Genomic DNA, 13,881 nt, shown 5'->3' on the forward strand with positions numbered 1-13,881 from the left:
TGTACATTTGTATTATAAACACTTTAGAAAAAAAATAGATAAAATGACCTAAAATAAACAATAGTACACTAACACATTTTTAAAGTTGTTTGTAAAGTTCTAATCCGTTAACATTTATTTAATGCACAATGAATGAAGTGAACAAACATGAACAATCAAGTGTTTCTATTAAATAACATTTACAAACATTAATTAATGTTGTAAAAATATATTGTTCACTCAATGTGTTGATGTGAAGTAGCTAATGTTGATGAATGGTATCTTATTGTAGCATTACCAAACTATAGGCTACAGGAGAAAAAACATGTTTTATTTGATTTGACTGTACTTTTATTTAATCTAAAACTGCATTCATATTTAATTTTGAAAAGGCTTTTTAAAACTGCTGAGTTATAAAGGCAAGAATACGCCTAGAACTGGCACTGACATTAAATGACATAAATCGGGATGCATCGATACTAATACCAGTACTCTGGTGTCGGTTGGATACTACTGTGCTCATGTACTCGTAAAACTACCCCTAAAGCACTTTAGAGGCCGTTCACATATCGCGCGTGTTTTTTTTTTATTATATTTTTGCGCGTGCTTATTCTTTCCAAAGCGCTTGCTCTCACGCGGCGTCTGTCGTTGCTATGCAACGAGTTTTTATTATGAGCGCGCTTGCCTCGCGCCTATATTTGAAATTGCGAATTTGCATGTAATCGGCCTCTTATGGCAACGTGACATTAGCCTAATCCAAAATATTTCCATATGTGGCTCTTTCCTCCTTTCGTGTCAACAAGTGGATTCAGAGAGAGAGAGCCATATCAGCGTTATGAAGAGGACGCAACTGTGCACCTTTCAGACAGCGCGTCTAGAACTGGATTAACCTGGTATTCGGTACCTAGAAAAGCTGGTACCGTAACATTTTTTTTTTTTTAGTACCGACTTGGTACCGAAGTACCGAGTTTTTTGACAACACTATAGACTACTATTGTGGTTATTTTTTGTCATTGTTTGGAGCTTGATAGGCCCTGGTTACCATTAAGGTTCTTAATGTGGACAAAATACTTTTTTTTCATATTGTGTTCCATAAAAGAAAGTCAGTCGAATGGGTTTTGCATGAGGGAGAGTAAATTATGACTTTTCATATTTGGGTGAGTGATTTAAGTATGCATAACTAAGTGCTTATGAAGTGTGCTTTATGCTTTTTGTGCAGACATTTAGTCCAGATGGACGTTGGCTGATAACAGCATCTATGGACTGCACCATCAGAACATGGGATCTTCCATCTGGCAGGTACAAAGTTTAGAACATAAACTAAGGCTTTTCAACTTGCAGCCAGTGAGCCCTAAAATTAATGGATGAAATCGCTGTGCTTTTCTTTTGCGTATATAATATTTTCTAAGGAAAAACACCCAAATTAAGAGAATTCAAAGACATTCACCTACATTTTTGTGGCAGATGAAAACATAATAAAAAAAGTGGCTTTTCTTCAAGCTCAAATTGTTTGGTTGGTAGGAAAATTTACATACGGATTGGACATAATTGTATCTTTTTTTAATATATTTTTTACAATAGCATGTTAAATTGGCAGCCCTAATCAGTATGCGAATAACTTCTATGCTGACATGGTGTTTTGCTCGATGCATGAGAGGTTAAAGTGTGTTAACCTTGAGAGGTTAAAGTGGGTTAAAGTGTGTTAACCACACAATTCAAGAATAAAAATAGAAATGGACTCTTTACTTTCTGGATGTTTTATCATCTGAAATGTGCTGCAACTTTTATTCCAAATCAATTATTGCAATTGCATAGGTACCCGATCCCACTTTTTTTGTATAGCACATTTCTCACACGCTTGAATTTTTGCTTTAAATGCATTTGTTTAGACTTGCTGTATATGATAAATGTTGTTTAAAATAAATGCCACTATAATTTGTTTGTTTGATACTCTGTGATATTTTGAATATTGTTGAACGTAAAGGATGTGTTGTTTAACTAAAATGCATGTTTACATTGCATGCAGTTTTAGTCCAAAATGTTATCGAATTTTACTGTTTTTGAAGGTATTTATTGTTTATTGGCAGTACCATAAAAATCTTCAATTGAGTGCTTCTAAATATTTTATCAATAGGATGTTTAGATGATGATGTTTTCTGTCCATGTTAACATGCCTTTAAAATGGAAGTGCTAAAGGACAGTTCCCTTTTTTCATTTGCATAATCTGGCCCTGAAAGTTCGTGTCTTGTAACGTGTGTAGGTAATGCTTAGATTGGTAAGTGAGATTGCATCACGGTCGTTCCACTACAAACCACTAAAGTAGCCTTTTGAAGGAGGGAAAGACCAGGCCAGTCCACTGATACCTTTTCCACTTTCTATATTATTGACTGGTTAGATATTTGTGATGACCTTTTTCTGTTTAGTCAGTCACTGATACTTTTCAAAGTAACTAGTGAAACCAAATTCAGAGATAATTATTATCTTTCATAGATACGGCCGTAGTGACATTTAGTTTGTTGGATATTTTTTCGTTTGTCTAAAGGGGATTCCTCCAGCCGATGAAGTCCCCTCTGGCCCAATTGAATGACTGAATGATTGTCTTTCACACTCTTCCACTTTCTCTTACTGTCATTCATAGTTTGGTCGACTGTTTCCTGGTAGACGCGGCAGCCGTCAGTCTCAGTATGTCCCCTACCGGGAACTTCCTGGCCTCTTCACATGTTGACACCCTAGGTGTTTACTTATGGTAAGAGATTGCCTTGCAGATATTGTGTCTGTAAACTCTTGTTTCTACTTCAATGAGTTATTTCACACACATGAGATTGAGATTTGTGCGGTTGAAGTTTGGTGAACAATTAGCACAAATATCTTATCATTCATCATGACTGAACAGTGAAAAGGTTATGTGGGTAGGTAATGAGTTCATGATGTTGCATTTTTATATAGTTTTAGTTATTTAATTAAGCCAATGTCCTTTCCAATTGATGTTTTTTTTCTATGCAACACAAAATCAGGTCAGACCAAACCAGATCAATACAAGTACAAATGCGGTACACGTGACTTTTTGCTGTGGTGTAAGAATGTTAGAATAACATGTAGTAAATTCATAATATTTCAAGATGAGTAATTACTGGGCTGAAGCAACTTGGTTTTATTTTATTATCGGGATAATCTTTTAGGAAAATCATGTTAAAATTTGCATATCAAAAATGATACATCAGACTGTTGAGAAATGTTTATTTGTGCATCTTTCAATCATCATTGTTTTGCATTTCATTGCTTATATTGCATATGCAAACTACAGAGCTTTGGTCATAGAACAAAGTATTTCCCAGTTTACTTGGGCATTATTCAGATATATAGAGTGACAGCTGATATGTATATGAATTTTATATAAATAGTCTGATATAATGTTTCTCATTGATTTCCCACTAATTTACTTTTCAAGCTGTCAGAATTTGATCTTACTGTTTGGCCACATAAATATCAGCATCTGCAGCAATTAAGGTGTTTTTTTCCTCAAATATGTGCTATAGTATAAAAGCCTGGTGTATCCAAGGTGTATACTCCACAATAAACACATGAGAGAATCTTTTGTATTTTGTCAAAAGGTTCAATAAACTGTTACATTTAAATAATTTTTTATATGTATGTATAAATCTCTCTCTCTCTCTCTCTCTCTCTCTCTCTATATATATATATATATATATATATATATATTTATTTAAATATTTATTTAAATATTTAAATATGTGCTTTGCTTTATAAATAATAAATAGCCAATATTGTAGTATATATATACTGTATATACTACAATATTGGCTGTTTATTATTTATAAAGCACATATTAATGTCTTATTCTGCATGACCATATTCTACATCCCTTAAAGGGATACTCCACTTTTTTTGGAAATAGGATCATTTTACCACTCCCCCAGAGTTAAACAGTTGGGTTTTACCGTTTTCGAAGCCGATTTTTTTCGAAGCCAATTTTTTTAGCCGATTTTCTGATATTTAGAAGAATATCAGTAACCAGACTGTTTCTGGTCTCATTGAATCCCATAGTATATATTTTTTTCCTACTATGGTTGTTAATAAAACCAGAAACTGTCTGGTTACTGATATACTTCTAAATATCAGAAAATCGGCTGAATAGATTCGAAAACGTTAAAACCCAACTGTTTAATTCTGGGGTAGTTGTAAAACATTGTGTTTCCAAAAAAAGTGGAATATCCCTTTAATCCTACCCCATACATAGATTTTAATCACCATATTAACTATTAATAAGCACCGTGTGTATATATATATATATATATATATATATATATTATATATTATAAAATTTCATGTTATGTTTTATAGAATTATGGTAGTGTGCTGTTTCAAACATAGCCTGTCATGACCCAAGTATTATGACTCAAAGAAGTTGCCCAATGAAATATGTAATATTCCCTAAAGAATGTTGTTTCGTTTCATTCCTAGGTCCAATAACACACTGTGCAGTATGGTGTCATTGCGCCCTCTACCTGCAGACTATGAGCCGACTGTGATCATGCTGCCAGGAACCTGCCCAAGCAAAGGTGCAACCCCAGGATCATATTGATAGTCACTTTAAAATCATTCAACTTGATATTAAATCCTTTTAATTTTGTGCTTGTAAACAGAAACAGAAGAAGAGGAAGGTTTTGACGTTGACAGCTCTGAGATGGCTGAGTACGTTTCACCAGCACAACTGGATGAACATCTGGTCACCCTCTCACTGCTTCCTGACTCACGCTGGAAGAACCTGCTGCATCTGGACATCATAAAGGTATTATCTTTGTAAAAGCAGCAAAAAAAGGGTCTGTGCTTAAGTGTGATGTTTGATAAACTCTTAAATTAAAATCTTCATCTACAGAAAAAGAACAAGCCCAAAGAGCCTCCAAAATTACCCAAAGCGGCACCCTTCTTCATTCCCACCATTCCAGGGCTGGTGCCCCAGTTTGCTCAACCAAACACACCCTCAGAGGGCCAGGTAAACTCTCTTTTGATGGTGTCTCTTGAGTTTGGTATTATAGGAAACTCCAAAGTGAAGACCAGGAGATGTGATTGTATCTTCAGCAGGATTCTTTATTAAGAACACAAGCTGCGGTCATCAAGTCCGACTAAGGGAACTTTACATGGTATTTTATGGGCAGTCAGTGGGCCAGCCTTAAAGGTGGTGACCTTACACAGCCGATGTGACCACTAAAACAAATCATCTAAAGACAATACAGGCGATTTCCCCTAACCTTGCAAGTAATGATACCCCCCCAAATTGTATAAACACTAACTCTAAGATTGTAAAACACACAGTTTGACTCTCAGTAGGAAGAGCAAAGACTGACAAATCCCATTACTGGAAACTATTGAATCTAATCAATAAATTTATTCCATCACGTTCAGGTTGAATGCCCAAATTACAGTGTAGTTGACCTTAGTTTTTTCATGTGATGTTATATCCAGGATGTAGGATCAGCAGATCTTAAACAAATTCTTAAATTGTTAATCCCACATTTTAGTATTTATTTATGTTGAAAATATATATATTTGTAGATTATACAAATCAGAAAGTTTCCATTTTTGTTTAATGTCTCGGAAAAATAAAAACACTTTGCTCTTGTTTCACAGATGGGGCTTAGATTAAGTCAAGTTTGGGCCTTCGTTTAATTGGGACATTTGAGTAGCTTTTATAAACATGGTTTAGAAAAAAAAAAAACATTACTGGTGTGCATCTTGAGACAAAACAATGCCACTGATATATTTAAGATATGTCAGTTCAAGTTGCTTTCATTTAAAACAGCTCAAAAATATTTTAATCTAGGACTAAATCCTTGTTTGTGAAACGTATAAGCACTGACTGGAAAATATTTATTAGAAAGTTTACATTTACATTTAATTAGCAAATGCTTTTATCCAAAGCGAGTTACAAATAAGGAGAACAAAAGAAGTTATCAAACCTACAATAGGGCAAAAATATGCAAATGCTGTGACTAGTCCCAGTTAGTCACACAGTACAGGTTGCAAGGTGTTTTTTTTATATATATAGTTGAAGCTATATATAATGTACAAGTAGAATATTAATTATTTACATACAATGCATGTTATGATCATTTAAATTTGTCGTATTTTTTTTTTTCTTAGTCTAAAGTTGTCAACTTGGGGGTGTTGGCACAGAAGTCCACCTTCTACCTTCAGCTTGAGAACTCATTAGACAGCAACTCATGTAAGTCTCTTATGCTGTTATTTGAAATGAGACTGTACTTTTGAATTTGCAACACATTCACTGTGTTGATCATCCGTTTTCTCATGATAGACGAGGAGCCAGTGAAGCTGTTGAGAGAGTTGGGCCCCTCTGCCATTGAAACAGAACTTCGGGCCCTGTCTCCAGAAATGGGTGGTGATGTCAGAGTTATGCAGAGTTTCCTCAAGATGATCCGCTGCATTCTTCAGTCCAAAAGAGATTTTGACCTGGCTCAATCCTACCTTGCATTGTTCCTCAAGGTACGGGATAAGCAATCTGCTGAATTTAATTTTTTTTTCTTCCAAGTTCCAATACAAATCTATAAGCAGGGATGTGATTTTTCCGGATTAATCCGGAATTCCGGATTTTCTGACCTGAAAATGTGACCTATGTGAATCATGCAGATCTGTAAAAAAAAAAAAAAAAAAAAGAGGGGGACGGGTGTCAGCAGCCGGAGTGAAAAGGAGAGAATATGAGGACATAACCCATAACTGGCTGACGTGCGTACAGAAAGTTCCTTTCAAAGTATCAACAAGGACGTATTTGCGTTCAGCCAGAGAATGTCTAATTGGTTCAGCTTGTTCACCTGCTCAATTTCGTATCTCAGTCGCTCTCGCGCTGGTATCGTTGTCAGTTGACAACATCACAGTTAGGTCACCAGGGCTGGGCGATATATCGATATATTTCAAATTTGCGCTATGATCCTTGCTCCAAGCAAGCTGCTGACTGCTTTTGTAGAAATATGTAGCAGCTATATCGTGCATTCTGTCAGTTGCAGTCCTGACACCTCCGTCTCAACAGCATTAGTGTACAACGCGACAAATACTCGCAATATTAACGCAGAAGAACGGCTACATCAGTTCAGCGAGTTCACAAAAGTTAATTTGCATGTGCTTTAAAGCCTTGCCGGTTAAACGTGTCATTCACTGCTGATGTGCTGTTCTGAGCGCGAACACCCGACGTGCACATGCACTAAAAGCTTGTCTAACAGCGCCTGGTTGCTGGACTAAGTTATCTTTCGAATATTATTTCGCTAATACTCTCAAATACACACAAGATTTACATAAGAACATTTGGTTATGTCTAAACTCAAAGCAAACCGAGAAAATTGAGAGAAATCTGCTTGTCAAATGCTCCGTGTATATTAGACGTGTCGCGTACAGGTCTTAAAGTGACAGTAGCCCTAATAATAAAAATGCAGCTGCTTGTTCTTAAATGGATAGTTGACCCCAAAATAAAAATTCTGTCATTATTTATTTACTGTAAATGTTGTTCCAAACCTGTATTCATTTATTTCTTGTGCTGAACAAAAAAGAAGATATTTTGAAGAATGTGGGTGACCAGACAGTTGCTGGTCCCCATTGACTTCCATAGGGAAAAATTTACTAGGGGGGTCGGGTTCCGTATATTTTCCTGCTTTTTTGTCCTTAGCCAATCACATGCCTGATAAGACTTTTTGTAGGACCTGCTAGTTTCTGGCCCAGCTATGATTGATCTAAGATCCTGTTCCACATAGCTCTATAAAGCCAAATAAAGACCGTGGAATGTATTTTTTTATTTTTATTTTTGGGAGGGAGGTGGAGGATTTGTGCTCACTTCCAGCAGATGGTTTTTCTATGAAAATATGTATAATATACTATTATAACATTTATGTAATATTTATGATTTAAAAAAAAAAACACAATTGTTTTTAATCCAGTTCCAGAGGAAATTAAAATTTTAACAATGAAGGGCTCAAAATTTCTATAGAAAACGAAATTCGAAGTTGCCAACCATGATTTGTGTATTCGTGTGTGTGTATAGTGATCAAAGTGGGCAGTACCGGCTTTTCTATATTTTAATCTGTAGCGTACCCTTACTTTTTCTTGTATACTGTCACTTCTCACATGTTTCTAGGCTCCTCATCATATTCCTCAAACCATTCCTGAACAGTGTGTGGCAGGGTGCATTATCCTTCTAAAAGAGACCACTTCCACTAGGGAACACCATTGTCATGAACTTGTTTGTGGCACTGGTTCAATTTGGTTCACATGAATGACTGGACTCTGGGTTTCCCAGCAAAACATTGCCCAGAGCATCACCCTCCCTCCACCGATATACATCATTCCACAGTGCATCCTGTTGCCATCTTTTATAGTGCTTAGTTTGTGCCGTACAAGCCAGGGCTGCGTTTCCCAAAAGCATCGTAAGCCTAAATTGATTGTAAAAACGATCGTACGAATGATCTTAATATTATGTTCTGTTTCCCAAAAGCATCGTAACTTAAGTAGCACTTGAAAATCTTCGTAGAACTACGAGTGCTCTGGAGTAATCGTACATCCCCCAAGTGCATCGTAAGAAGACAGAGTTATGAGGTCACCTGCAGGACAAACGGCAGATTACACTTTTATCTAGATTCAATAGATTACACTGCAATGTAAGTAGCCTATAATATATAGGTTTTGATTTGTACACTTTGTTGTACTCGTGTTTTGTTTAAATGAATAAATTAAATAATTAAAAAGGAAGAAAAAAATAGAAAATTAAAATTAAATCTAAATTAAACGAATGAACAACAACAACAAAAAAAATCATAAAATAAGTAATCTGAGAAATATGCTTTAAAAAAAATCTGTCAATGACTTGCTGACGTGCACGAAAACCAGCCATGTATTGGGCATTTCTCGTGGACCTCCTTCCCTGATATTTGAACACGGTTTCAGTTAGTTTGCAATGTGACATGTCCTTCCAGATGTTTTGTTTTTCCTTAAAGCAGCAGAGTGCAATGCCACAGTAGACTTTCTGTTAGCTCAGACCAGACGGGATATCTTTCCTTGGCCTCGTGCATTGAAGAGTTTTGGGCACCAAACACCCTGTGGAAAGCCTTGTCGTTAGTTTGCAATGTGACATGTCCTTCCAGATGTTTTGTTTTTCCTTTAAAATCTGTCCTTTAAATCTGTTAAAAATAAAATCTTTGTTTCCCTCTATCTCCTCTGGAAGGACATTAATTTTATCTTTTTGAAAGGTAGCCTATCTTGTTTTTTTTTTCAGCCATTTTGTCAGCCTGTATAGGTGTTTTATATCCATATAGACTTGTCTTGATTTCTAATCCACAACAAATGACGATTATTAGGTTAAACGTTCAGAATACGACTCCATAAGGTTATATTTCAGCACTTCGCGAATGGATAGCGACGCTTAAGTAGCACGTAGCACGTTCACGCGCATTCATGTTAAGTGCATTTTTGGGAAACGCACGTGGAATTGCTGCGATCGTTCGTAACCTTGCACGTAGAGAGCACTCTTAAGAGCTAAGATACATCGTTATCGGGAAACCCGGCACCTAATTTGAAAAAAATATATATTAATGTTATCACCTGTGTACATATTTGCAGGAAAATTTGTAAAAGGATAGTAATGATAACGTTGTTTATTTGCTATAATTATGTATTTAAAAAAAAAAATAATTAATTAGGTGCAGCTTCAAAGTTTTCCATGGTTTTAATGACATGTCAATGATTTTATATTGAGAATGAGAATATATATTTAATATATTTAAACTTTGATGCACATCATCAGTATGCATTGTCCGTTTTCGGAATCGTATGCGTTAATGCCCATCAAAATATTTGGATGGAAACCCGACTAAAATTGCGCATATGTTCTGTTACCTTAAAGATCCTATTCTTCGTGATCCCATGTTTCAAACTTTAGTTGGTGTGTAATGTTGTTGTTAGAGTATAAATAATATCTGTAAAATTATAAAGCTCAAAGTTCAATGCCAAGCGAGATATTTTAACAGAAGTAGCCTACATCGAACGGCCCGTTTGGACTACATCCCTCTACTTCCTTCTTTAATGACGTCAGTAGAACAGTTTTTTGACTAACGTCTGCCCACAGGAATGCTCCCTCAACTCCCTCAACTTGCACACTTCTTATAACTGTGTTAACTCAGCTCTTACGGTGATTTTCTGAAGTAAAACTGCTGCTTCATCTTTTGTGTGATGTACTATAAACTTTATTAAACTCATCAGAACATATTTGATCATCATTCGTACCTGGTCTGAAACGGCTGACTTGTAGGCTATTAATAAATAATGGATACATACAAGCAGATGACAAACACGTTATAATAACCGTAATTAAACTACTAAACTATACCTGTTCCATCTCTATACAGCACTCTGACTCTGTAGGCATTATTGTCCGACTCGAAATGAACACCGTTACTGAGAGTTTCTGATATTATCATCATTCCATGAGATGAAATTGTCTCAAAAGACTGAAGCTCCGCCCCCTGTGCCAGCAGCAGCAGCTTATTTGCATTTAAAGGGCACAAATTAAAACAGAGCGTTTTTCTGAGCCCCAAAAAATTTAAACTTTAAACTATACTGGACATCAGAGACTTATTTTATATCTTGTGAAAACTGAAAAGGGGCATAATATGGGACCTTTAAATGACGCACACATATATGGCCATCTACTTGATGTAAAAGAAAACGAGACTTGTCAGACCAACAAACTTTTTCCACTTCTCCAAGGTCCATGTGCCCTTTGTAGGCATTGTCAGCTTGGACAGGGGTCTTCATAGGCACTCGGATTGCTCTGAAGCTACACAGTCCCATGAGCAGCAGAGTGCAATGCCACAGTAGACTTTCTGTTAGCTCAGACCAGACGGGATATCTTTCCTTGGCCTCGTGCATTGAAGAGTTTTGGGCACCAAACACCCTGTGGAAAGCTTTGTCGTTTTCAGCAATACTCTGACACATTCTCTTTGCCATAATAATTTGGCCTTTCTCAGATCTTTATTCCTGCCCATTTCTCCTTCATCCAACATGTTGATTATGATCACTGATGGTTTGCTTAACATCTAATATACTCAGAGCTTGATATGTGGCCTTGTTAGGAGAAGATCAATGATATTTGCTTCACCTGTGAATGGTCATAGTGTTTTGCTCATCAGTAAGTGATTGTTTTGGTTTTTAAACAGCAGATGGCAGCAAATGTTATATGAAAATATTTCCCATTGTGGTTATAGTTAAACAGCTTTTGTAGACTGTCTCCGTCATTTCTGTACATTTTAATTGTAAAATCATCTGAACATTATTTAGTAATTTAACAATTTGAGGTTTTTGACTTTTTTTTTTTCTCACAATGCCGTCTTTCTGTGTCAGCTTCATCTTCGGTTCATCGCAGACCAGTCGGAACTGATGGAGGAGGCAGAGATTGTGTTGAAGGACCTGGAGGAGATGTGGATGTCCATGCAGACGCTCTTAAACCAGAACATTTGTCTGTTGTCTTATATCAAGAGTGCGCTAATATAAAGCACCTTTTTTTTTCCAATGTAGATCTTTTGCATTTTTGAGAATCTTGTTGACTGACTGTGTCAGACTAAATGTTCTTGCTCTATTTTGTTAATGCACATTAAAAGTATTCCAAATCTATGTGACTTTTCTGCTTAGAGTTAAAACATCATGTTTACAGTGGTTTTGAATGGATGACACAATATCAGACCAAGCCTTAAAATAAATGCTGTTTGATTTGGTATTCTGTCATCTAAAGCTATACACAATATATCTGCTATACATATGCACACCCGTACATCCAAAAGGATCCTCCATCATCTTCCAGTGCTTCTCATTTTGTATGACTGTGCAGCAAGGAAGTGAATGTGTGAGGAGAGTGATGCTGGGATTGTGGTTGTTTTGTATTGAGCAGATACTGAACAGATGGGTCTCTCTGTGTGGGAGCCCAAAACACTCCTGCACTGCTTGAGCTTTAAAGGATGACCAGTCATGCAGGCCAGTACAGAGATTTGGACTTTGTGTGGGTGATTTCTTCCTTATAGCACATTCAAATCATCACTGAAAGTGGCATATTTGAAAAATGTAAGAAAAAAGTTCTTCAATAATGCACATTAAGTCAAAATATGTAAGGGTATTGCTGTCATCCAAACGAATGAAGACTGAAGTAATGTGTACGTGCTTCAGAGGTCTGGGGTAGTAAATGCTTTAATAAAACATGTTTTTTTAGAATTGCCTTTTAAACAGCACTTTCAAAAAAAAAGTACTTCAGATCAGATGGTAATGCCATGGCACTTATATAATCTACCAATGATAGGCAAAAGTATTGGGGTGGTTCAAGATTGCCATTCATGCCATAGATGAAAACTAGAAGTAACAAAATAAAACAACAATGTAAATATTTTTATATAGTAATGAGATTTCGTACAAAATGTCTTAATTTGTGTGCCGAAGATGAACGAAAGTCTTACGGGGTTGGAACAATATGAGGGTGAGTCATTTCCGACAGAATTTTCATTTTTGGTTGAACTAACCATAAAAGTTTAGTGCATCAAAACTTATTGGACTTTGTTTGACTTTATGCAAAATATAATTTCTTAATTAGGGCAGTGTGTTCATTTTATTGAATTTTGTTAGTAATTTTTAAGGCTTATATGGCATGTATTTTTTATAATTAATTTATGTATATAAAATAATACTTTTATAAAATAATGTTGGTAACAGCATTGAGCCAGACCAATTAGGAAAACATTAACTAATCCGGTCTCACAGACAAGGCTTAAGCCTATTTCAGACTAAAATGCATGTTTAAGTTGTTTTAACTGAAAGCAACTTGTGCTGACCTATCTTTAAAAATGTCAGATGCAAACTAGTAATGTTTTTTTTTTTGTTTTTTTGCTGTAACAAAGAGGCAGGGATGAAGCGGAGAGAGAATCCACCTGCAAGCACTACTTTAAAGACAATACAAACAGGTATCCAGGGCAAACAAAGAAACTCAGGACAGAAACATGGAACAGCAAAGAACGACTGACGAACCACAAGGGAAATTTATACACACAGGCTAACAAGGTAACACACCCTTCCTGTAACCAAGGGAACTAACAAGACACACCAAGAGAGAAAAGCCTAATCAACATGAAAAACTACATAACATGGCACTAGACTGGAAATAACACAAAAGTCCTCACACAAGACATGAACAAAGCCTGGCATCCTGACGCCTAGCTTGGCTTAATCTAAGCCCTGTCTGTGAACCCGGCCTAAACGTTATAATATTACTTAACGTTATAATAATAATAAAAAAAACGTTATAATAAAAAATAAAAATAAAAAAATAAAAACTTTTTCATGGAAAGTGCTACATTATAATTTGGAATACAATATATTTTTTTATTGTTATAGTATTTAGCTGCCACGCAGTGCACTGTTGCTATGGTTACCTAAGCATCTATTCATGAGTGGATATTTAGCGCCCTTTTCATGTTTTTAGTTTTTAAAATCAAAAACGCAGTTGAAAATACATGTGAAAAATTCACCCAGGTAGCTGTAGCCTAAATCTGCGAATTATTCATTTTATAGACAGAAAGGTGTCTTATAAGTAAAAAAAAAAGAAGAAGGATGAAATCGATATGGCTAAAATATCATTTGCCATAATGATCTATTTAAAAAAATAATATATGGCGGAGTAGTTATTTGACGACGTCCATTGAATCCAGGTAAATCTCTCTCTCTCTCTCTCTCTCTCTCTCTCTCTCTCTCTCTCTCTCTCTCTCTCTCTCTCTCTCTCTCTCTCTCTCTCTCTCTCTCTCTCTCTCTCACACACACACACACACACACACACACACACACACACACACA

General features: G+C 35.9%; 1 protein-coding gene across 1 annotated transcript in view; it reads left to right on the forward strand.

The window, feature by feature from the left end:
* The window catches only part of wdr36 (WD repeat domain 36), a 31,591-nt gene extending 19,927 nt beyond the window's left edge, over positions 1-11,664 (forward strand). The window contains exons 16-23 of the mRNA XM_039662363.2: positions 1,199-1,278; positions 2,618-2,725; positions 4,462-4,559; positions 4,644-4,789; positions 4,877-4,993; positions 6,142-6,223; positions 6,314-6,501; positions 11,395-11,664. Of these exons, the coding sequence (XP_039518297.2) occupies positions 1,199-1,278; positions 2,618-2,725; positions 4,462-4,559; positions 4,644-4,789; positions 4,877-4,993; positions 6,142-6,223; positions 6,314-6,501; positions 11,395-11,544 (969 nt within the window). The 3' untranslated portion in view covers positions 11,545-11,664. The remainder of the gene's footprint in view (positions 1-1,198; positions 1,279-2,617; positions 2,726-4,461; positions 4,560-4,643; positions 4,790-4,876; positions 4,994-6,141; positions 6,224-6,313; positions 6,502-11,394) is intronic.
* The last annotated feature ends 2,217 nt before the right edge of the window (positions 11,665-13,881 follow it).

The sequence above is a fragment of the Pimephales promelas genome, chromosome 4, assembly GCF_988280905.1.
Source record: "Pimephales promelas chromosome 4, fPimPro1.hap1.1, whole genome shotgun sequence".
Lineage (NCBI taxonomy): Eukaryota > Metazoa > Chordata > Actinopteri > Cypriniformes > Leuciscidae > Pimephales > Pimephales promelas.